The 24,992-nt window shown below is 53.2% G+C and overlaps 2 protein-coding genes, 1 long non-coding RNA gene and 1 pseudogene across 3 annotated transcripts in view; 3 read left to right on the top strand and 1 right to left on the bottom strand.

Moving 5' to 3' along the window:
* The window catches only part of LOC139838849 (uncharacterized), a 47,873-nt pseudogene extending 28,647 nt beyond the window's left edge, over positions 1-19,226 (top strand).
* LOC127291851 (uncharacterized) lies at positions 16,715-17,416 on the top strand. The gene is made up of 4 exons (XR_011744292.1): positions 16,715-16,797; positions 16,884-16,982; positions 17,083-17,208; positions 17,287-17,416. It is a non-coding gene; the product is annotated as an uncharacterized lncRNA (long non-coding RNA).
* A 1,421-nt stretch (positions 19,227-20,647) lies between the features above and the next one.
* LOC139838848 (uncharacterized) lies at positions 20,648-22,874 on the bottom strand. The gene is made up of 2 exons (XM_071828868.1): positions 21,243-22,874; positions 20,648-21,133 (listed from the first exon to the last, which is right to left on the bottom strand). Exons 1-2 carry the CDS (start codon positions 22,872-22,874, stop codon positions 20,648-20,650), a joined length of 2,118 nt encoding a protein of 705 aa, XP_071684969.1.
* A 573-nt stretch (positions 22,875-23,447) lies between these two features.
* Positions 23,448-24,992, top strand: part of LOC127346588 (uncharacterized) — a 29,158-nt gene continuing 27,613 nt past the window's right edge. The window contains exons 1-2 of the mRNA XM_071828867.1: positions 23,448-24,092; positions 24,278-24,786. Coding sequence (XP_071684968.1) covers positions 23,551-24,092; positions 24,278-24,786 — 1,051 coding nt within the window. The 5' untranslated portion in view covers positions 23,448-23,550. The remainder of the gene's footprint in view (positions 24,093-24,277; positions 24,787-24,992) is intronic.

Genomic DNA, 24,992 nt, shown 5'->3' with positions numbered 1-24,992 from the left:
CTTTCCTTCGCTCAATAAATGGAGGGAAAAATGTTTTTAGGTCTAGGACGCGTCATTTTATGTGCTAAATGTTTTCCGTTTCGCGCGTTGGCGGACGGGTGCACGCGCGCGCCCGGTACGGCCATACCGCATGTCCCGACGGACCCGTTTTGCGTAGTTGGCAAAGCAAACGGAGCCAAAAAATCGAGCGGAGCCGCGTGGCGTCATTTTATGTGTCCTAGTAACCACTGCAAAAGACGGAACTGGGATACGGCAATTATCTTGGAGAACCCTTCACGAACAGGGCTATCTCGTCCGGAGTTCTATGGCTTTTAGGGGAAATGAGTAGGAAACGGCCCGTTTCACCACATAGTTTGTCAGAACGAGGCCATATTTGGCACGTGCGTGGGCCTTAGGATGGGAAGCAAGGCCCCGGTCGCGGATTTCCAATCCGAACCACGGGCGACGGTTTTTCCATTTTCGGGGTGCCGGAAGGGCTTTTTTTGTGAAGCAGCTACATGGTGCGCATTTTAGTATCACGCGGGACCTCCGCGCGGCGGTAGGATACCTCCTACGCACCACCTATCACATGCCATATGCGCGCGGAAGCCATCTGGGAATCCCACCCGCTTCCTGCGGTGCCCCGCCGAATCCGGCCGGAAACCGACCGGATTTGAACTGGGGCGACACTTTCCTTCGCTCAATAAATGGAGGGAAAAATGTTTTTAGGTCTAGGACGCGTCATTTTATGTGCTAAATGTTTTTCGTTTCGCGCGTTGGCGGACGGGTGCACGCGCGCGCCCGGTACGGCCATACCGCATGTCCCGGCGGCCCCGTTTTGCGCAGTTGGCAAAGCAAACGGAGCCAAAAAATCGAGCGGAGCCGCGTGGTGTCATTTTATGTGTCCTAGTAACCACTGCAAAAGACGGAACTGGGATACGGCAATTATCTTGGAGAACCCTTCACGAACAGGGCTATCTCGTCCGGAGTTCTATGGCTTTTAGGGGAAATGAGTAGGAAACGGCCTGTTTCACCACATAGTTTGTCGGAACGAGGCCATATTTGGCACGTGCGTGGGCCTTAGGATGGGAAGCAAGGCCCCGGTCGCGGATTTCCAATCCGAACCACGGGCGACGGTTTTTCCATTTTCGGGGTGCCGGAAGGGCTTTTTTTGTGAAGCAGCTACATGGTGCGCATTTAGATCGCGCGGGACCTCCGCGTGGCGGTAGGATACCTCCTACGCACCACCTATCACATGCCATATGCGCGCGGAAGCCATCTCGGGAATCCCACCCGCTTCTGCGGTGCCCCGCCGAATCCGCCGGAAACCGTCCGGATTTGAACTGGGGCGACACTTTCCTTCGCTCAATAAATGGAGGGAAAAATGTTTTTAGGTCTAGGACGCGTCATTTTATGTGCTAAATGTTTTCCGTTTCGCGCGTTGGCGGACGGGTGCACGCGCGCGCCCGGTACGGCCATACCGCATGTCCCGGCGGCCCCGTTTTGCGCAGTTGGCAAAGCAAACGGAGCCAAAAAATCGAGCGGAGCCGCGTGGCGTCATTTTATGTGTCCTAGTGACCACTGCAAAAGACGGAACTGGGATACGGCAATTATCTTGGAGAACCCTTCACGAACAGGGCTATCTCGTCCGGAGTTCTATGGCTTTTAGGGAAATGAGTAGGAAACGGCCCGTTTCACCACATAGTTTGTCGGAACGAGGCCATATTTGGCACGTGCGTGGGCCTTAGGATGGGAAGCAAAGACCCGGTCGCGGATTTCCAATCCGAACCACGGGCGACGGTTTTTCCATTTTCGGGGTGCCGGAAGGGCTTTTTTTTTGTGAAGCAGCTACATGGTGCGCATTTCAGTATCGCGCGGGACCTCCGCGCGGCGGTAGGATACCTCCTACGCACCACCTATCACATGCCATATGCGCGCGGAAGCCATCTGGGAATCCCACCCGCTTCCTGCGGTGCCCCGCCGAATCATTGGAAACTGTCCGGATTTGAACCGGGCGACACTTTCCTTCGCTCAATAAATGGAGGGAAAAATGTTTTTAGGTCTAGGACGCGTCATTTTATGTGCTAAATGTTTTCCGTTTCGCGCGTTGGCGGACGGGTGCACGCGAGCGCCGGTGACGGCCATACCTCTTGTCCCGGCGGCCCCGTTTTGCGCAGTTGGCAAAGCAAACGGAGCCAAAAAAATCGAGCGGAGCCGCGTGGCGTCATTTTATGTGTCCTAGTAACCACTGCAAAAGACGGAACTGGGATACGGCAATTATCTTGGAGAACCCTTCACGAACAGGGCTATCTCGTCCGGAGTTCTATGGCTTTTAGGGGAAATGAGTAGGAAACGGCCCGTTTCACCACATAGTTTGTCGGAACGAGGCCATATTTGGCACGTGTGTGGGCCTTAGGATGGGAAGCAAAGCCCCGGTCGCGGATTTCCAATCCGAACCACGGGCGACGGTTTTTCCATTTTCGGGGTGCCGGAAGGGCTTTTTTTTGTGAAGCAGCTACATGGTGCGCATTTCAGTATCGCGCGGGACCTCCGTGCGGCGGTAGGATACCTCCTACGCACCACCTATCACATGCCATATGCGCGCGGAAGCCATCTGGGAATCCCACCCGCTTCCTGCGGTGCCCCGCCGAATCCGCTGGAAACTGTCCGGATTTGAACTGGGGCGACACTTTCCTTCGCTCAATAAATGGAGGGAAAAATGTTTTTAGGTCTAGGACGCGTCATTTTATGTGCTAAATGTTTTCCGTTTCGCGCGTTGGCGAACGGGTGCACGCGCGCGCCGTGCGGCCATACCGCATGTCCCGGCGGCCCCGTTTTGCGCAGTTGGCAAAGCAAACGGAGCCAAAAAATCGAGCGGAGCCGCGTGGCGTCATTTTATGTGTCCTAGTAACCACTGCAAAAGACGGAACTGGGATACGGCAATTATCTTGGAGAACCCTTCACGAACAGGGCTATCTCGTCCGGAGTTCTATGGCTTTTAGGGGAAATGAGTAGGAAACGGCCCGTTTCACCACATAGTTTGTCGGAACGAGGCCATATTTGGCACGTGCGTGGGCCTTAGGATGGGAAGCAAGGCCCCGGTCGCGGATTTCCAATCCGAACCACGGGCGACGGTTTTTCCAGTTTGGAAGGGCTTTTTTTTGTGAAGCAGCTACATGGTGCGCATTTCAGATCGCGCGGGACCTCCGCGCGGCGGTAGGATACCTCCTACGCACCACCTATCACATGCCATATCCGCGCGGAAGCCATGCGGGAATCCCACCCGCTTCTGCGGTGCCCGCCGAATCCGCTGGAAACTGACCGGATTTGAACTGGGGCGACACTTTCCTTCGCTCAATAAATGGAGGGAAAAATGTTTTTAGGTCTAGGACGCGTCATTTTATGTGCTAAATGTTTTCCGTTTCGCGCGTTGGCGGACGGGTGCACGCGCGCGCCCGGTACGGCCATACCGCATGTCCCGGCGGCCCCGTTTTGCGCAGTTGGCAAAGCAAACGGAGCCAAAAAATCGAGCGGAGCCGCGTGGCGTCATTTTATGCGTCGTAGTAACCACTGCAAAAGACGGAATTGGGATACCGCATGTTCCACGCGCCCGATACGGCCATACCGTATGTTCCACGCGCTCGGTTAAAGGGGTAGATCTACGGGCCTCTGAGGTTAGGGTTTCATGTACCAGAGGGAATCTGCAGGTAAGATGCTATAATTATTTTACTACTAGTATATTATTGTTAGAACTTAGAAGAAACAGTGAAAGAAAAAAAAAATTAAAAAAATTCATTATGCCGAGGGGGGCCCTAGGCGTATCTGGGGCCCTCGGCGTATCCAGGGAAACCCTAACATTAAGCCAGGGTCCACCTGGTCGGCCCGGGCGGAACAGATAAGCCGAGGGTGGCCCTCGGCGTATGGGCGCGACAGGGTAACCCGAGGGTGGCCCTCGGCGTATCTGGGGATTTGGATAACAGAGCACCTGGTCGGCCACGCACGCGCGCACGCGTTTTCCTCCTCGCGCTCGCGTTTTCCTCCTCCCGCTCGCTTTTCCCCCTGCCCAGCGCCGCCTCCTGCCCGCCGCCGCCACCTGCTGCTCGCGCCGCCACCTGCCGCTCGCGCCGCCCTCCTCCCGTCGCGCCACCCTCCTCCCGTTCCCGACCTCAGGCCCGTGGCCCTCCTCCCGTCCCCGCCCTCCTCCCATCCCCATCCTCCGGTCGCTGGCCTCCTCGTCGCGCCCTCACCCTCCTCCTCGCCCCGGCCATCCTCCCGTCGCCGGCCTCCTCGTCGCGCCGCCCACCTCCTCCTCAACACCCCCGCGCAGTACCCGGCCGGCCTGCAGATGGTAAGCACTTTAGCCCTTTTTTCATTTTTGTGTTACTTTAATTGTTGTAATACAAATTGATGTTGGAACTAGTAATAGAAATTGTGTTACTTTCATTTTTGTGTTACTTTAATTGTTGTAATACAAATTGTTGTTAGTTAGTTAGTTAGGATTTTTTGCTTAGTTAATTTGTTAGCCGCCACCGCCACCGGATCCGTAGATTGTGTAGTAGAAATATGTGTAATAATGTGAATTTTGTGAATTTGTAATAGGCTATGCCGTGACCGCCTCGTCGTGAGCCTCCCGGTGTGACGATCCCGGATCTTGACGCGCTTCTCGACGGTCGCCGACATCGACACTCGGTTGTTCCACTACTTCCTCTACAGCCGAGGGTGAGCAAAATTTCGAACTTCTTCTCCGCATTTTATTTATGTCACTAGATTCATTTTCCAAGTCAAGTTGCGTAACCTAGGTGTCACTTCCCGTCCTCAAGCGTTACGCGGATAAATATGCACTAGTGGTCGGCATATTTTCAACCGTAACGCTTGCGGCATTTACGGGACAGTCGGCGGATCCGTAGTTGGGTACGTTCTCCATGCTCTGCTCCGGTCCGAGTCAGGATTTCGGCAGCGCCTCACCGTTGTTCTCCGGATGCACATCCTCTTGTCTTTTTGGCGAGACGTGTATCGGGAGAGCAGCGGGGAGGTGCTGCCGAAATTTTGACTCGGACCGGGGTAGAGCATGGAGAACGTACTCAATCTACGGATCCGGCGGCTGCTAGGAGCCCACCTAGTAGAGATGTAGGTTGATGCATTCGTTTTGCCTGTTAAAAAAATTAAAATATGATGCATTTTCCTATTTGATATAAATGCTATGCTTGTCGTTTGGCTTCCAATAGAGCAGAGGATGGCTGATAATGGATGGATGTACACCGGCCGTGTTAGTGCGACTAATAAAACAGATGAGTGGATAAGGAAGACTTGGCATTTAGTGAAGGAGTTGGCGCGTGGTACAAAACAGAAGGTTCAACCACTTTGCCCGTGCAATCGTTGCTTGAAGCATCACCGTCGTGGAAAGGATGACATGTTTAAACACCTTCTGCAATATGGGTATATGCCTCGTTACGTCACGCAGATCGACTTTGATGAGCACGAACGTGACAGAGGTGAGGTGTGGCTTTTAGGGGAAATGAGTAGGAAACGGCCCGTTTCACCACATAGTTTGTCGGAACGAGGCCATATTTGGCACGTGCGTGGGCCTTAGGATGGGAAGCAAAGCCCCGGTCGCGGATTTCCAATCCGAACCACGGGCGACGGTTTTTCCATTTTCGGGGTGCCGGAAGGGCTTTTTTTTGTGAAGCAGCTACATGGTGCGCATTTCAGTATCGCGCGGGACCTCCGCGCGGCGGTAGGATACCTCCTACGCACCACCTATCACATGCCATATGCGCGCGGAAGCCATCTGGGAATCCCACCCGCTTCCTGCGGTGCCCCGCCGAATCCGTTGGAAACTGTCCGGATTTGAACTAGGGCGACACTTTCCTTCGCTCAATAAATGAGGGAAAAATGTTTTTAGGTCTAGGACGCGTCATTTTATGTGCTAAATGTTTTCCGTTTCGCGCGTTGGCGAACGGGTGCACGCGCGCGCCCGGTACGGCCATACCGCATGTCCCGGCGGCCCCGTTTTGCGCAGTTGGCAAAGCAAACGGAGCCAAAAAATCGAGCGGAGCCGCGTGGCGTCATTTTATGTGTCCTAGTAACCACTACAAAAGACGAAACTGGGATACGGCAATTATCTTGGAGAACCCTTCACGAACAGGGCTATCTCGTCCGGAGTTCTATGGCTTTTAGGGGAAATGAGTAGGAAACGGCCCGTTTCACCACATAGTTTGTCGGAACGAGGCCATATTTGGCACGTGCGTGGGCCTTAGGATGGGAAGCAAGGCCCCGGTCGCGGATTTCCAATCCGAACCACGGGCGACAGTTTTTCCATTTTCGGGGTGCCGGAAGGGCTTTTTTTTGTGAAGCAGCTACATGGTGCGCATTTCAGTATCGCGCGGGACCTCCGCGCGGCGGTAGGATACCTCCTACGCACCACCTATCACATGCCATATGCGCGCGGAAGCCATCTGGGAATCCCACCCGCTTCGTGCGGTGCCCCGCCGAATCCGCTGGAAACTGTCTGGATTTGAACTGGGGCGACACTTTCCTTCGCTCAATAAATGGAGGGAAAAATGTTTTTAGGTCTAGGACACGTCATTTTATGTGCTAAATGTTTTCCGTTTCGCGCGTTGGCGGACGGGTGCACGCGCGCGCCCGGTACGGCCATACCGCATGTCCCGGCGGCCCCGTTTTGCGTAGTTGGCAAAGCAAACGGAGCCAAAAAATCGAGCGGAGCCGCGTGGCGTCATTTTATGTGTCCTAGTAACCACTGCAAAAGACGGAACTGGGATACGGCAATTATCTTGGAGAACCCTTCACGAACAGGGCTATCTCGTTCGGAGTTCTATGGCTTTTAGGGGAAATGAGTAGGAAACGGCCCGTTTCACCACATAGTTTGTCGGAACGAGGCCATATTTGGCACGTGCGTGGGCCTTAGGATGGGAAGCAAGGCCCCGGTCGCGGATTTCCAATCCGAACCACGGGCGACGGTTTTTCCATTTTCGGGTGCGGAAGGGCTTTTTTTGTGAAGCAGCTACATGGTGCGCATTTTAGTATCGCGCGGGACCTCCGCGCGGCGGTAGGATACCTCCTACGCACCACCTATCACATGCCATATCCGCGCGGAAGCCATCTGGGAATCCCACCCGCTTCCTGCGGTGCCCCGCCGAATCCGCTGGAAACTGACCGGATTTGAACTGGGGCGACACTTTCCTTCGCTCAATAAATGGAGGGAAAAATGTTTTTAGGTCTAGGACGCGTCATTTTATGTGCTAAATGTTTTCCGTTTCGCGCGTTGGCGGACGGGTGCACGCGCGCGCCCGGTACGGCCATACCGCATGTCCCGGCGGCCCCGTTTTGCAGTTGGCAAAGCAAACGGAGCCAAAAAATCGAGCGGAGCCGCGTGGCGTCATTTTATGTGTCCTAGTAACCACTGCAAAAGACGGAACTGGTATACGGCAATTATCTTGGAGAACCCTTCACGAACAGGGCTATCTCGTCCGGAGTTCTATGGCTTTTAGGGGAAATGAGTAGGAAACGGCCCGTTTCACCACATAGTTTGTCGGAACGAGGCCATATTTGGCACGTGCGTGGGCCTTAGGATGGGAAGCAAGGCCCCGGTCGCGTATTTCCAATCCGAACCACGGGCGACGGTTTTTCCATTTTCGGGGTGCCGGAAGGGCTTTTTTTTGTGAAGCAGCTACATGGTGCGCATTTCAGTATCGCGCGGGACCTCCGCGCGGCGGTAGGATACCTCCTACGCACCACCTATCACATGCCATATGCGCGCGGAAGCCATCTGGGAATCCCACCCGCTTCCTGCGGTGCCCCGCCGAATCCGTTGGAAACTGTCCGGATTTGAACTGGGGCGACACTTTCCTTCGCTCAATAAATGGAGGGAAAAATGTTTTTAGGTCTAGGACGCGTCATTTTATGTGCTAAATGTTTTCCGTTTCGCGCGTTGGCGGACGGGTGCACGCGCGCGCCCGGTACGGCCATACCGCATGTCCCGGCGGCCCCGTTTTGCGCAGTTGGCAAAGCAAACGGAGCCAAAAAATCGAGCGGAGCCGCGTGGCGTCATTTTATGTGTCCTAGTAACCACTGCAAAAGACGGAACTGGGATACGGCAATTATCTTGGAGAACCCTTCACGAACAGGGCTATCTCGTCCGGAGTTCTATGGCTTTTAGGGGAAATGAGTAGGAAACGGCCCGTTTCACCACATAGTTTGTCGGAACGAGGCCATATTTGGCACGTGCGTGGGCCTTAGGATGGGAAGCAAAGACCCGGTCGCGGATTTCCAATCCGAACCACGGGCGACGGTTTTTCCATTTTCGGGGTGCCGGAAGGGCTTTTTTTTGTGAAGCAGCTACATGGTGCGCATTTCAGTATCGCGCGGGACCTCCACGCGGCGGTAGGATACCTCCTACGCACCACCTATCACATGCCATATGCGCGCGGAAGCCATCTGGGAATCCCACCCGCTTCCTGCGGTGCCCCGCCGAATCCGCTGGAAACTGTCCGGATTTGAACTGGGGCGACACTTTCCTTCGCTCAATAAATGGAGGGAAAAATGTTTTTAGGTCTAGGACGCGTCATTTTATGTGCTAAATGTTTTCCGTTTCGCGCGTTGGCGGACGGGTGCACGCGCGCGCCCGGTACGGCCATACCGCATGTCCCGGCGGCCCCGTTTTGCGCAGTTGGCAAAGCAAACGGAGCCAAAAAAATCGAGCGGAGCCGCGTGGCGTCATTTTATGTGTCCTAGTAACCACTGCAAAAGACGGAACTGGGATACGGCAATTATCTTGGAGAACCCTTCACGAACAGGGCTATCTCGTCCGGAGTTCTATGGCTTGTAGGGGAAATGAGTAGGAAACGGCCCGTTTCACCACATAGTTTGTCGGAACGAGGCCATATTTGGCACGTGCGTGGGCCTTAGGATGGGAAGCAAGGCCCCGGTCGCGGATTTCCAATCCGAACCACGGGCAACGGTTTTTCCATTTTCGGGGTGCCGGAAGGGCTTTTTTTTGTGAAGCAGCTACATGGTGCGCATTTCAGTATCGCGCGGGACCTCCGCGCGGCGGTAGGATACCTCCTACGCACCACCTATCACATGCCATATGCGCGCGGAAGCCATCTGGGAATCCCACCCGCTTCCTGCGGTGCCCCGCCGAATCCGCTGGAAACTGTCCGGATTTGAACTGGGGCGACACTTTCCTTCGCTCAATAAATGGAGGGAAAATGTTTTTAGGTCTAGGACGCGTCATTTTATGTGCTAAATGTTTTCCGTTTCGCGCGTTGGCGGACGGGTGCACGCGCGCGCCCGGTACGGCCATACCGCATGTCCCGGCGGCCCCGTTTTGCGCAGTTGGCAAAGCAAACGGAGCCAAAAAATCGAGCGGAGCCGCGTGGCGTCATTTTATGCGTCGTAGTAACCACTGCAAAAGACGGAATTGGGATACCGCATGTTCCACGCGCCCGATACGGCCATACCGTATGTTCCACGCGCTCGGTTAAAGGGGTAGATCTACGGGCCTCTGAGGTTAGGGTTTCATGTACCAGAGGGAATCTGCAGGTAAGATGCTTTAATTATTTTACTACTAGTATATTATTGTTAGAACTTAGAAGAAACAGTGAAAGAAAAAAAAATTAAAAAAATTCATTATGCCGAGGGGGGCCCTAGGCGTATCTGGGGCCCTCGGCGTATCCAGGGAAACCCTAACATTAAGCCAGGGTCCACCTGGTCGGCCCGGGCGGAACAGATAAGCCGAGGGTGGCCCTCGGCGTATGGGCGCGACAGGGTAACCCGAGGGTGGCCCTCGGCGTATCTGGGGATTTGGATAACAGAGCACCTGGTCGGCCACGCACACGCGCACGCGTTTTCCTCCTCGCGCTCGCGTTTTCCTCCTCCCGCTCGCTTTTCCCCCTGCCCAGCGCCGCCTCCTGCCCGCCGCCGCCACCTGCTGCTCGCGCCGCCACCTGCCGCTCGCGCCGCCCTCCTCCCGTCGCGCCACCCTCCTCCCGTTCCCGACCTCAGGCCCGTGGCCCTCCTCCCGTCCCCGCCCTCCTCCCATCCCCATCCTCCGGTCGCTGGCCTCCTCGTCGCGCCCTCACCCTCCTCCTCGCCCCGGCCATCCTCCCGTCGCCGGCCTCCTCGTCGCGCCGCCCACCTCCTCCTCAACACCCCCGCGCAGTACCCGGCCGGCCTGCAGATGGTAAGCACTTTAGCCCTTTTTTCATTTTTGTGTTACTTTAATTGTTGTAATACAAATTGATGTTGGAACTAGTAATAGAAATTGTGTTACTTTCATTTTTGTGTTACTTTAATTGTTGTAATACAAATTGTTGTTAGTTAGTTAGTTAGGATTTTTTGCTTAGTTAATTTGTTAGCCGCCACCGCCACCGGATCCGTAGATTGTGTAGTAGAAATATGTGTAATAATGTGAATTTTGTGAATTTGTAATAGGCTATGCCGTGACCGCCTCGTCGTGAGCCTCCCGGTGTGACGATCCCGGATCTTGACGCGCTTCTCGACGGTCGCCGACATCGACACTCGGTTGTTCCACTACTTCCTCTACAGCCGAGGGTGAGCAAAATTTCGAACTTCTTCTCCGCATTTTATTTATGTCACTAGATTCATTTTCCAAGTCAAGTTGCGTAACCTAGGTGTCACTTCCCGTCCTCAAGCGTTACGCGGATAAATATGCACTAGTGGTCGGCATATTTTCAACCGTAACGCTTGCGGCATTTACGGGACAGTCGGCGGATCCGTAGTTGGGTACGTTCTCCATGCTCTGCTCCGGTCCGAGTCAGGATTTCGGCAGCGCCTCACCGTTGTTCTCCGGATGCACATCCTCTTGTCTTTTTGGCGAGACGTGTATCGGGAGAGCAGCGGGGAGGTGCTGCCGAAATTTTGACTCGGACCGGGGTAGAGCATGGAGAACGTACTCAATCTACGGATCCGGCGGCTGCTAGGAGCCCACCTAGTAGAGATGTAGGTTGATGCATTCGTTTTGCCTGTTAAAAAAATTAAAATATGATGCATTTTCCTATTTGATATAAATGCTATGCTTGTCGTTTGGCTTCCAATAGAGCAGAGGATGGCTGATAATGGATGGATGTACACCGGCCGTGTTAGTGCGACTAATAAAACAGATGAGTGGATAAGGAAGACTTGGCATTTAGTGAAGGAGTTGGCGCGTGGTACAAAACAGAAGGTTCAGCCACTTTGCCCGTGCAATCGTTGCTTGAAGCATCACCGTCGTGGAAAGGATGACATGTTTAAACACCTTCTCGCAATATGGGTATATGCCTCGTTACGTCACGCAGATCGACTTTGATGAGCACGAACGTGACAGAGGTGAGGTGATGCGGCAGCGGCTCAATGGCAATGAGTACGATGGGGTTAGAGACTTTCTAGATGATCTTGTCGATGCCCACATGCCAGAGTCGCCACCTTCTCGGGAGGAACCGCCAGAACCGGAGGAACCTCCCGGAACCGGAGGAACCAGAGCCAGCCGCGAAGGCCTTCTATGATATGATAGCCGCTGCTAAGACGCCTCTGTACGATGGCGCCGAGATTTCTCAGCTCGATGCCATCTCCCATTGTCTAGCCGACAAGACCCGGTACAACACCACCCGTGACGGCTTCGAAGCAAGTCTGAAAACAACTGGTAACATGTTGCCCAAAGGGCATTGTCTGCCTAAAAGCCTGCACGAGACGAGGCAACTCATGTCGGCGCTCAACATGGATTATCAAAGGATAGACTGTTGTGAAAAAGGCTGTGTTCTCTTCTGGAAACAGTTTGCGGAGGACAAGTACTGTCCCATTTGTAAGGCCTCTAGGTATGAAGAGGTAACGGGAAAGGATGGTCAGGTGAGGCAGTCAAAGATCGCAAAGTCGATTCTTCGGTATCTCCCATTCATAAAAAGAATCCAGCGGCTTTACTTGACTGAGGAGACCGCCAAACAGATGACGTGGCACAAGATGGGGACTCGAATAAAGGACAATCAGGGGCGGACGAAGATGGGACATCCATCTGATGGCAATGCATGGAAGAACTTTGATAGAAAATACCCCCATAGGGCAGCAGATGCTCGGAATGTCAGAATTGCGATAGCTACAGATGGCTTCAATCCATATGGTATGTCGAATGCCAATTACAGTTGTTGGCCCGTGTTTGTAATTCCGCTCAATCTCCCTCCCGGAGTCCTAATGACGAGGAAGACCATGTTTCTGTCGCTGATCATTCCAGGGCCCCATTACCCAGGGAAGAACTTGAGTGTCTACATGCAGCCGATTGTGGAAGATTTGAACCACTCTTGGCACCACGGGACGTTGACGTACGACCGAGCATCAAAGACAAACTTTTGCATGAAAGTTTGGTTGCAGTATACCATGCATGACATGCCCGGGTACGCCCTAACATGCGGATGGTGTACAGCTGGTAAATGGCCATGCCCAGTGTGCAGGCATCGACTTGAGTTCCTTTGGCTAAATAAGGGTCGCAAGTATGTTGCGTTTGACACGAATCGGCAGTACCTCAAACGGAGGCATCCATTCAGAGAAGACAAAAAGAACTTCAAGAAAGGCAAAGTTGTGCATGAAGTAACAGAGGTGCCAAAGTTCGATGGTATAGCTGTTGATGCCGAGCTACGTGCTCTCGTGCCAGCGGCATCAGAAGCTGGCCATCAATTTGAGGGATATGGTGTAACGCACAACTGGACTCACGAGGCAGCCTTAACGAAGCTCGAGTGTTACAAGGACCTCGAACTTCCCCATAACATCGATGTGATGCACACCGTAAAGAATGTCGCGGAGTCCTTATTTCACACGTGCCTAAACATTCCCGGGAAGTCAAAGGATAATGTCAAGGCTAGAGTCGATGTTGAGAAGCTCTGTGATAGGAAGAAATTACACATGCAACGTCCTACTGGCCGTCGAAAGAATTGGTTCAAGCCGCACGCCGACTTCTGCCTTGATTCCATCCAAAAGAAGGAGGCATTCAAGTGGCTAAAATACGTTGTGATGTTCCCTGATGGTTATTGTTCGAATATGAGCAAGGGAGTCAATCTTTCGACGGGAAAAGTCACCGGGCTCAAGAGTCATGACTATCATATATGGATTGAGCGGCTGATGCCGGTGATGCTTCGAGGGTATCTCCCCGAGAAAATATGGCGAGTGCTCGCGGAGTTGAGCCATTTCTTCCGCACGCTCTGTGCTAAGCAGATATGTCCTAAGGTTATTGAGAAGCTGCAATTTCAAGTGCCGGAGTTGCTATGCAATTTGGAGATGATCTTTCCGCCAGGATTCTTTACTACGATGGCACATCTCAGTGAGCACATCGCAAACGAGGCACTATTGGGTGGCCCAAGGCAGTTTCGGTGGCAGTTTTGTATTGAGAGAGAGTTCAAGTATATTCGGAAGATAACTGGAAACAAAGCCAAGATTGAAGCATGCATAGCTGAGGCAACGTGCCTTCGGGAGATGGCAGATGCCGCAACAACGTACTATCCTGATGAAGTTCCCACTCTGCATAACCCGGTCTCTCGTTACAATGTCGACGTGCCCATGAATGACCCCAAGCTTCAACTATTCCAATGTCCCGGTGGCAAGGCTGGTAAAGGACAAAAATATAGATTGGAGAGGGAAGAGAAGGATTGCATAATGCTCTATGTGCTTATGAACATGAAGGAAGTGGTGGGGGGGGGGGACGACGACGATGGCGGTCACGATTTCATTAGGTAACATGGTGTAATGCTTATTGTATCTAGTTTCGATCACCTACACTCAACTCGGTCTAATGCTTATTGTATCCTTTCAGCGAATTCACGGATGAACAGTGGTGGCTTCCGCGCGATCCCACGGGCGCGGAGTTGGAGACTCTATTGAAAGAGGGTGCTCCTGAAGTAAAAATAAACTTTGTGTCTTGGTTCATGAAAAAAGTAATGTCTAAGCTGTCCCTCTTACCTACCAATATGTGACTTGTCCCTGTTATTCCACGTAACTAATGCACACAACAAATTTGAACCGTGCTTGTAGGGAGCTGATGCAAACGTTGAGATGACAGATGAGTTGAGATGTGTTTCCCAAGGTTGTAACCGTGACGTCATGAAGTATGAGAAGTATGACGTGAATGGGTTTCGATTCCATACAGAGACACACCAGAAGGGCCGGGCGAATCCAAAAACGATAAATACTGGTGTCTTCACTAAAGGATCCGATACCTTTGATTACTACGGGAGGTTAGAGAATGTATACGAGCTGACCTTCAATCGTACAAACAAACAACTCAATCTCGTTGTGTTCAAGTGTCATTGGTTCGACCCAAGAGGTGGACAGAGAATTACCAAGTCCATTGGGTTAGTTGAAGTTAAGCCTTCCACCACCTATACCGGAGCCGATGTCTATATTGTTGCTCACCAAGCCAAGCAAGTTTATTATTTGCCGTACCCATGCCAGAAAGCGGCCCTCAACGGCTGGGAAGTCGTGTTCCAGGTATCGCCACATGGTAACCTACCGATTCCCTCCGAGGACGATTACAACAACATTGACCCTGTAACATACGAGGGAATTTTCTATCAAGAGGAAGAGGACTTCGGGCACTTTGAGTTAGAATGTGTTCTTGAAGAGGACCTCAGGAACGATGCAGAAACTCGTGGTGAGTCAGTGGTGGATCTAAAGGACATAGATATGCTCGAGAAGTTACAAGTGGAAGATGATAGCGATGATGAGCCTCCACCCGTCTATCAAAATCCAACTTACTACTCAAAATATAGTGATAGTGATAGTGGCAAGGAGAAACAAAATGAGATTGACGATGAGATTGATGACGGCTGGTGAGGGTCTTTTATGTGTTTATATTTCAACATGCTTCTTATTTGTTTAGTATCTTTATGCTTAGTATTTATATTTTTTTCAACATGCTTCTTTATTGTTTAGTATCTTTATGCTTAGTATTTATATATTTTTGAACATGCTTCTTAATTGTTTAGTGTCTTTATGCTTACTATTTATATATTTTTCAACATGCTTCTTAATTGTTTTCTCTTTCTCAATGCAGGTGATTGAACAATATGAGCGGCGGCAAGGAGGACTCGTCGAGCTTGCTTAAGAAGATGCAACAACGCAAGAACAATGTTAGAAGGAGTGAGAGGGCACCGCGTCGCAATCCGCGTTACGAGGACAGCGCGGGAGGAGGAGGAGGACGAGGACGGGGACGAGGTGGTGGAGCTGGAGGTGGCTTGGGAGGAGGTGGAGGTGGAGGTGGAGGTGGAGGTGGCTGGGGAGGACCGGACTTTGAGCCACCACCCTCGGCTTCAGGCGACGTTGCTTCCGGGTTCTTTTTGGAGGGGACGTCTAGAGAGGAGGCGGAGACGGAGTCTAGAGCCGAGGAGGACTCTAGCCGCGGGTTTGAGACTCCGGAGGAGGATGGGCGGCCGAAGGCACTGAAGATTCGTGGGGAAGCGAGAGTCCCCGACGAGAGGAAGGAGCCTAAGACCCATGAGGCGAAGACCCTTATTATTCCTGCTGGCCCTGAGTAAGTGTACTAATTTGGCAATTTCGATTTTCATGTACTAATGTTTGATTTTCATGTGCTAATGTTTGATTTTCATGTGCAGCAATTGGATATTTCCTCCGGGGGTCAAGGGGCGCCTGCCTAGCAGCATGATTGGAGCTTTGCTTAGGAAGTTCTGGCCGGGCAAGTACTATCCCCTCGGCACTGTCCCAGCTGGCGAGAAGAAGCTAGCCACTACTTGGACGGACTACGAGAGTGCCCCTGGCGTAGGCTTCCCGACGGCTGCTGAGGCCGTGATGAGAAAGTTTTGGGTAAGACATATTTTCTCGAGCTTCGTTCATATTTGATGACCCCAATGTTCTAACTCATGAATCTCACAATTGTTTTTTGCATGATTGAAGTGTTTTTATCGTGTGGCGCCCGAGGTTGAGGAGACGGCCGCGAACAGGACTTTGCGGGCGACTTGTGAGAGGTTGACACCGCAGGTGTGGTACAACCAAAGGATCACGTCCGCGGGTCACTTCTGGGCGGAGAGAGGCGAGAGGGTCCATAAGCCGGACATTGTCGGTAAGAATGCTAAGGCCGAGTACGAGATGACGGTGGAGGACTACATGTCGGTGAGTAAAATGTCAATGAGATTCTACATTGCTACTAAGTTGCGATTGCATTAGATTGAGTTGAGTATTGCATTTTCAGGTTATCCCCGATTGGGCCGAGCCGCATGCCGAGGCATGGGAGGAGATGGTTAGGACGAGGTGGCTCAAGATGGACGAGGACTTTGCAGCCGTGGCGAGGCGGAACGCGGAGAACCGAGGCGACGGTGGCACACACTGTGGGGGAAACCTCAGCTACGAGCGCTACAAGGGGAAGACGGTATGTATACATTTTATTTTCCTTCAGGTTCAAAGTTGGTACTCACAACATTTCCTTTCGCGATGCAGAGGGCCGCGTTAGGACCCGAGGAGGAGATGTCTGACCTCGAGATATACAACAAGATGCGGCTTAAGAAGCCCGATCTCTCGCAGCCTCAGCCCTCGCTCCCTGAGTACTTCGGCACCTACGCCGAGGACGTCGAGAACTACTGCGAGATGGTGAGGCATCGTCACCCGGAGGTGGATGACCCCATGAGCGCGGAGGTCGACGAGGAGTCGTTGGTCCTGTCGTCCGGAGGGTTGTCGCATGGCCGTCTCGCCATGCTGAACAAGGCCGTCAAGCATACCCTCACCACGACCTTCACGCGTCTCAAGGCGGGACTCACCAAGGACAGCCCCCCTCTCCCGCCTCGTCGCCGGGCTCGGCAACCCGCATACGACGTAAGTTTCCCTCATTTCCATCCTCTTTCCGACTTTCGTTCATACATTGCTAAGTGCTAACGAGACATGAATTTGTGAAATTGTAGCCTGACTTCGAGGCGGCCTACGTGGCCGCTCATCAAGAATATCAGGTGGCCTTCAACCAGCACCAGCAGCAGTTCATGGAGTACATGGCATATATACATGTAAGTTCCAACCTTTGTTTTCGCAAATGATGACAAGTCCCACTTTCCCCTAGTTTGATGCTTCATTTCTGCAAAGACTGACATGTAAACTATCTTGCAGGCGTCGTTTGTGGGCAATCAAACTGGACAGACAGCGGATTTAGGGCCGATGCCTCCCTTTCCGGGGCCGGCGCCAAACATGCCATCGAAGGAAAATTTCGCTGCGGAGTACTATGGGAGAACAACGGTAAGTTCTTCGCCAAACCGAATACTACGGCTTTCCTTTGCCTCGCAAATTGCTAACATCTCGGGAACATGTGTGTAGGGAACGGGATGTTCCGGAAACCAGGGTGGTGGGAGGGACATGACACCGGTTCATCATGGTGGTCCTTCTCCCGGTGCTACACCCGGTACTTCTCCCGGTACTTCTCCCGGTCCTTCTCCCGGTGGTTCTTCCGCAGCTTCTAACGGAAGGAATCGGCCCGGGCCGGTGTTTAGCGGCGACGAGCTCCTCTAGTAGTCCCATAGTAGCTACTTATGTATCCGCACTATGACACTATGACACTTGTACCTATGTTATGAGACTACGACTATGTATCCGCAACTATGTTATGAGACTTGAACTTTGTGTTATGTCTATTTGCACTTACTCTATTTCGTGTGAATTAATTTGTGATTTAATGTGCTGCTAATCCTGGGAAACAACCAAACCAGCAAAAAAAAGAAAAAATGGTCATCTCTACGCCGACGGGTTCCCCCTCGGGGTAGCGTCGACATGAACCATATGGCACCCTCTACGCCGACGGCTTCCCCCTCGGGGTAGCGTCGAGTGAAACAGGGGCGCGACGCGTGGCAGTCTACGCCGACGGCCACCCGCTCGGCGTAGGATGCGCCACGGCCCGCCAGGACGCGCCGCGTGGCAGTGTACGCCGACGGCCGCGCCCCTCGGCGTAGCGTGCAGCGCAGCTCGCCAGGACGCGCCGCGTGGCGGTGTACGCCGACGGCCGCGCCCCTCGGCGTAGCGTGCAGCGCAGCTCGCCAGGATGCGACGCGTGGCGCTGTACGCCGACGGCTGCCCCCTCGGCGTAGCCGTAACGGCCGTCAGCACGACGGCGCCCGTTAGCGTGCTACGCCGAGCGCTAGTACGCCGACGGGTGGCCTGGCCCTCGGCCCTCTCGTTCTACGCCGACGGTCGCTGATACGCCGAGGGCCACGTGGCTTCTGCCGAGGCCAACCTTGCCCGAGGAGCTACGCCGAGGGTCCCCGTCGGCGTACCGTACGCCGAGGGCTAGGCTGTGGTACGCCGAGGGCCGGAGGCCGTCGGCATAGGTAGAGATTCCTGTAGTGAGGTTACGACTGGAAAATGAATGTGTACCCATCAGGGTATTCCAAGGAGGCGTTTGAGTACATATGTGTCTACCTCCATCTAGTGACTGATCCCGGAACCACCAATGTCATTTTATCAATGAGGTTCAGGATCGATGAACCTAGTGGGGAATCGTCGAGCCTGCTTTGGTCTATGAGAGAAATGGTTTTTAGCAATGTGCAAAAAGCTTTGGGGTATCAAAAGTTCATCACCGCGAAATCAGCAAAGTCACGCTACATGAGACACGATGGCTCCCTTACCATACACTGTGACATTGCCATGACCAAGGAGGCATACACGACCAGCACAACCACCAGTGCCAGACCCATAATAGCCGTGCCACTGTCTAACATCGCCTCACACCTCGAGCAACTAATGGTTACCGAGCAAGGGTCGGATCTGACGTTCCTGGTAGAGGAGTCCGAGATCCATGCCGTATCCTTGGCCGGAGCGACGACGCGCTTGATGTCTTCCACGACATCGCTCTCGCCAAGCCGCCGGAGGACACCTTCCGAGCTGGCGTCGCCCCCCTGTCTTCCGACGGCCGCTCGCTCTGCGTCCTGCATCACGATTATCTTGAGCAAACCCAGGCCCTGCAGCTAACTCTGCAGCCGCCCAAGCCGCAGGAGATGCCTCTACCGGAGATTGAAGGGACGTCCACCCCTGACCTTTGCATGCCCATCTCCATCGACGGCCACATCTGGGCTCTGTCCGCCACCCTGCAACGTGATGTCAGGTCGTTCAGCGTGGCCATGCGACTGTTGGCCCAGACCCGGCAGTACTCTCGCCGCTCTGATACCAATTGTTGGCCCAGACCCGGCAGTACTCTCGCCAATCTGATACCAAACACAGCCCCTGCCGCCGAGTGCTTTCCGACGACTGACGATGAAGTGTTCTGAGGAGACCTCACGCACGTACCGTATACTTCCGCTGCGCCAGCACGTACGTTTAGCTAGCCAAGCTGATGCTAGTTGATGTTGATCGATTGATCTAATTCTAACTAGTACTACTCCCGTACGCACTCAACACAAGACTCGTTTTGATAGCCAAAGGGCCTTGTCGGTCCTTGGTGATTTTCTATTGAATCTCAACTTCACGGTACACGGTGGTGTTACAAGGGGCATACACGCATATATATATGCTAGGCAATGAGCTGATGCTAACCGACTAGGATTAGAACTCTACTCCTACCCGGATTACTACATCAGACACACATACGTATACTACACTTATACGGTTGTGTGGTGTACGGAGTGCTTATTCCTAACAATCACCCCCCTAAGCACGACGTGCTCTTTACCTCGACCTGGGTCCCAAATGCGCCAGCTGCTTCTCGCGGGCATCTTCCTCGGCATTGCTTTTGCCGCTCCTCGTGGAACCCATGCCACCGACTTTACCTTCGCCGTTTTCTCCACGGCTTGACGCCGACCTTCCTTGTCCGCATCTTCCGTCTTCACCGGTTCCTTGATGAACAAACATTGCTTCGTGTGCTTCATCTTCACCGGATTATTTACCGTCCGAATTTTCTTCTTCGGATAGTAGTCTAACACGCGTCGCATGCGTGCTCTCGTCGGTCGTAGCCGTCTTGTCTCCAGTGCAGTCGGAGATAGCACGACATACTCTTCTGCGTCCGACGTCGCACTTGTCTCATCACTCGAGGGTCCTCCATTTGCTGGTTGAGGTTCCATCGAAACTTGAGTTAGATTGCAATCTTCCATGCTACAATTCTCGAGTATCCTCTTCTTGAGTATCTCCTTCATATATAGCTTGAACTTTGCAATCTCCTCTTTATCCTTAGAACGACGCCAACACTCCTTCGTGTTTGCGTCCTCGAATTTTGTCGGCTCCTCGGTGAGTAAACACCGACCTCCTCCTCTTCCTCGCGCACACGTTGTGCGAAGGACCTCTGGTGAATACAAATCGAAAACGCTTCGAAATATTTCCGGAGTAGGTAGCCGTCTCCGTTCCAGTACAGTCGGAGAAGACGGTGAAACCGATTTTTCTTCTGTCGCTTGCGCTACTGCTGGCAAACCTTGTAGCCGATTTGCTCCTAGTGCAGAACCTGGGTTGCACCCCCCTGATTCGTATGTAGCACCTTCACGCAGCCCTTTTACTTGGCTGGGCAAGTATGCACCACGAAATATACCTCCTGGTTCCCAGCGTGGACAACATACTGCTGAGCTTCCACGCCTGCATGCTGGGTTCCCGTCTGCACCTCCTGCCGGCATGCTAGCCTCGCTAGGAGTGGCCCGAACTGAGCTCCCGTGGAGCTCCACTACTGAGCCTACTGGCGCACTGCTGCCTAGATTTTCTGCCCAAGTTAACCTACTTGCAACTGCGCTCCCAGGCCGTGCTCCTTCTGGCGACTTGCCTCTACGCGGTCCAGCTTCATGCGGTGGTGCAGCTCCACTCGAGCTGCTTGCAACAGCAACATCCAACCCACCTGGCCTGCTCCGCTGGCCACGAAGCCCACCTGTCTGGGCCTCATCTTGTCCCTTGGACCGAGCTCCCCAAGCTGGGCTGCATGGAGATGGTGATGCAGCAAGTGCTGGCGACACGAGATCGACACACACGTCTGCTTCTGGACTATCACGTCCTGGAGATGGTCTTCCAGATGCATCAGCACCTCCAGGTTGGGCTTGAGCATCACATATCGCTCCTCTTGGAACTTCGTCTGCTGTGCTGGTAGAGCCATTTCCCGGTGGATCTTGGACAGGCCCTCCTGGCCGAGCGCGACCTGCAGCTCGACGTCCTGACGTTCCACCTTCTGTACCGACAGCAGCGTGAGTTCCAGCGCTTTGATCATCTGCATGTTCACAATCACTGTACACAACAGTAAAAGTTTCGTCTGGTTCCGTGGAGTCCCAAATCCATGATAAGTCTTCCTCGAAGGCTACGTCGCACATGACATTCACCTTGTTCGTCGAGGGATTGCACAAACGGTACGCTTTCGAGCCTTCTTCATAGCCAGTCATGATCATTGGAGTACTTCGATCCGCCAAGTTTCTTTTATGGCCGGACACCGTCTTGACATGCGCCACACACCCGAAAGTGCGAAGATGATCAACCGAGGGTTTTCGTCCGTACCAAGCTTCGTACGGAGTCCCACCAACTATACTCCTAGTTGGTGCCCTGTTCAGCAAGTAGACAGCCGTGTTGACTGCCTCACCCCAGAACTTTCCTGGCAAGCTTTTGCTCTCCATCATGCTCCGTGCCATGGCCACCACTTTATGCTTCAATTCACCACCCCGATCTATGCGTAGGGACTTTTTCGCCCTCGCCTTGACCTCTCCAGCTTCCTTGATCTTCTCGAATGCTTGTAGACCTTGATCTTTACTCTTCAGCAACACAATCCACATGTATTGGCTGAGATCATCCACCACAAGCATGAAGTACTCATTGCCGGACGGGGTTGCGGGTGAAATTGGACCGCATATATCGCCATGAACGAGCTCCAAAGCTTCACTCGCCTGATCCATGGTTTCACGTGGGTACGGGGCACTCCGTTGCTTCTCGACGACACCTTCGTCGCATAGCTTGTCCACGTGATCCACACACGGTAGACTGTGATCCATCACAATCTCCGTAGCCGGTGATGGAGAAGGTAGCTCCTCCTCATCCTTCTGCTCGCATACTTCAAGCATCAGCATCATCGGTCCATCATCTCCTTCCTGGGCGATGAGAGCCCTTTCCTTCGGCTTTAGTGGTTTCCGGCAATCAACCTTGAAGTGACCGAGCTTGCCGCAGTTATGACATCTTACTTTCTTGATGTCAAACTTCCTCCTCGGCGAAGCATCGTCCTCGTCCTCCCCTGCGATGTACTTTTTCGCTGGGCGAGAAGCTTCCTTATCACTTCTGCTGTCATATGCCTTATCGCCCTTCTCTCTGGCGACCACTGCCTGCCACTGGGCACGGGTAAGCATAACGTGCTCTTCCGGTACCACATCACCATAGGTGATCTTCATCCGCTCGTCATGAGCCTTGAACCGTCCAACTAGATCATCCATCGTGAGAGTCTTGAGATCAACGCACTGCTCGATCGCCGAAACAATGGACAAGTAACGCGGCGACGCCGCGCGAAGGAAACGCCTTACGATCGAGATCTCCTCGAGCTTCTCGTCGAGCGCGCGAATCCCATTGACCAATGTAGCGACCCTCGAAGCGAAGGCGTCCAGCGTCTCATCTTCTCCCATCTCCAGATTCTCGTAGTTCTTCTGCAAGGTTTGTAGGGCCGCCTCACGGACGCGCTCGTGACCAAGATTTAGCGTCTTGATCGTCTCCCACGCCTCCTTTGCAGATTTCTTCGAGATCAGGTGCTGCTTCACGTCCATCGGCATCACCGAGCAGATGGCTGTGAGTGCCTGTCGGTCCTTGCGATACTTCGACGCGCCCTTCATGAACTCGTCGCCGCCGGGATCGACAGCCTCCCAGACTTCGTTGGACTCGAGCGCCCACATCATCGTGGTCGCCCACACCGTGTAGTTGTCGCGGATGTACTGCGGGTACTGCGTCGACACCGGCGCCGCGGCGCCGGAAGACTCGCCCATCTCCTTCGTCACGACCTCCCGTTACTAGGAGATCCTCCACGAGGCTCTGATACCAATTGTTGGCCCAGACCCGGCAGTACTCTCGCCGCTCTGATACCAATTGTTGGCCCAGACCCGGCAGTACTCTCGCCAATCTGATACCAAACACAGCCCCTGCCGCCGAGTGCTTTCCGACGACTGACGATGAAGTGTTCTGAGGAGACCTCACGCACGTACCGTATACTTCCGCTGCGCCAGCACGTACGTTTAGCTAGCCAAGCTGATGCTAGTTGATGTTGATCGATTGATCTAATTCTAACTAGTACTACTCCCGTACGCACTCAACACAAGACTCGTTTTGATAGCCAAAGGGCCTTGTCGGTCCTTGGTGATTTTCTATTGAATCTCAACTTCACGGTACACGGTGGTGTTACAAGGGGCATACACGCATATATATATGCTAGGCAATGAGCTGATGCTAACCGACTAGGATTAGAACTCTACTCCTACCCGGATTACTACATCAGACACACATACGTATACTACACTTATACGGTTGTGTGGTGTACGGAGTGCTTATTCCTAACAGCGACGCCTTGTAGGGAGGCGGTGGGAGCTTGTCGGGAGCCCCTTCACCTGCCCACCCTTTCACTACCCCTTGCCCCCCTGGGGTGGCAGCTTCGTCCAGGGCTACGCCATGATCCCCGACGCCAAACTCATCCTCGTCTCCTTCGCACAATACGGCCTCTTCTTCACCTTCGCCACTGACTCTGGCACCTGGACTAGGGTGCTCACCGACACCGACAAAACAAGGTCGCAACGCTACCTCCCTATCCTTCACCGCGCCATATATGTCCAACACCACAAAGCCGTCTACTTTCTCATGGACAACGCCATCTATGCCTACAAGCTCACCTACCAAAAGGATGATCAGGGGGGGATGCAGCAGCAGCTCAAGCTGGATCTGCCCGTCCTCATCGACTTTGTCTGCCCTTTCAAATCCGACCATGGCTATGGCTTACTCACCCGCCTTTCCAGCCACCTCATGTGCGCTGTCTGGATCAGTCTGGCGTCGTACGACAAATGCCCGTGCCACAACCTGCATGCCATCGTCACCACCTTCTACCTCCATGACGCCCAGGACCCGGCTCAGGGAGGAATCAAGGTGCTGCACTCCACTTACCGCAGGCTAGACATGGCGCCCAATCCGGCAGCAAACCAACAATTCTGCTTTCTACAGTAAGCATACTAGCTAGTTTTTATTAGTTTGATTGATCATGCCAGCATTCGTGTTGTCGCGCCTCGGTTGCTACTTACAATTTTTTTTTGTCTCAAGTAATCAATCTACTGTAAGCATTTTTGTGGTCACCTACTAGATTGCTTACAGGTTTTTTTCTTTGTCTGTCAACTAATCAATTGGTTAGGGAGTACGAGGACCAGGGCTCTGTGGCGCTGCAGCAACGTGGAGAAGAGGAAGAGGGTCTAACCTGTTCCCAGCAAGTCGAGCATCCATCCAAGATGCTTAGTTGTTGCAGGCGCATGATGAAAATGCGCTCAACTCCTCCCTCAGGACCGAGTCGCACCCTGCAGGTTGATCCTCCTTCAAGACAACAAGTCTGTTCTTCAAGTCATGCTGTGCCTGTGAAGCCGGCTACAACAACAACTATCAAGAAAGATCTGATTATCATTTGCCAAGCTGGCTCACGATCAGTCATCTACCAGACAGGCGCCATGGATGACGATGTCAAGCCCCTTGAACCGTGCTATGCTGCAGATGTGGGTGATCATGATTGGCACTTTTTCCAGAGTGGCTCAAAAATACACGCAGTCTCGTCCATAAGAGCAAGCATGCTTGAGTTTAGTCTCAACAAGGACAGGAAGACTTTCGAGCGACCTGTAAGGCGTCCTAGTGCTGCTCCACTAGTAGAAAAACGTCCATTCGTACCGGTTCCAGAGGGGCATTCGTACCGGTTTTGCAACCGGTATAAAACTTCCGGCACTAACGCCCCCCCCCCCCCCCCTTCGTACCGGTTGCTTACGAACCGGTATAAAAGGGGCCTCCACGTGGGCCACCAGGAGAGCTCAGGGCTAAGGATCTTTGGTACCGGTTGGTAATACGAACCGGTACCAAAGGTTCCC

The sequence above is a fragment of the Lolium perenne genome, chromosome 4 (assembly GCF_019359855.2).
Source record: "Lolium perenne isolate Kyuss_39 chromosome 4, Kyuss_2.0, whole genome shotgun sequence".
In the NCBI taxonomy this organism is placed as follows: Eukaryota; Viridiplantae; Streptophyta; class Magnoliopsida; order Poales; family Poaceae; genus Lolium; species Lolium perenne.
This window is presented reverse-complemented; position numbering and strand designations above follow the sequence as displayed.

What these genes read in the sequence shown, in the direction of transcription:
- LOC139838848 (XM_071828868.1), bottom strand. Translation starts at nt 22,874, where the DNA reads ATGGGCGAGTCTTCCGGCGCCGCGGCGCCGGTGTCGACGCAGTACCCG. An exon ending in GCAATCCCTCGACGAACAAG is followed by an intron (nt 21,134 to 21,242) that starts GTGAATGTCATG and finishes GTGAACATGCAG; the next exon opens with ATGATCAAAGCGCTGGAACT.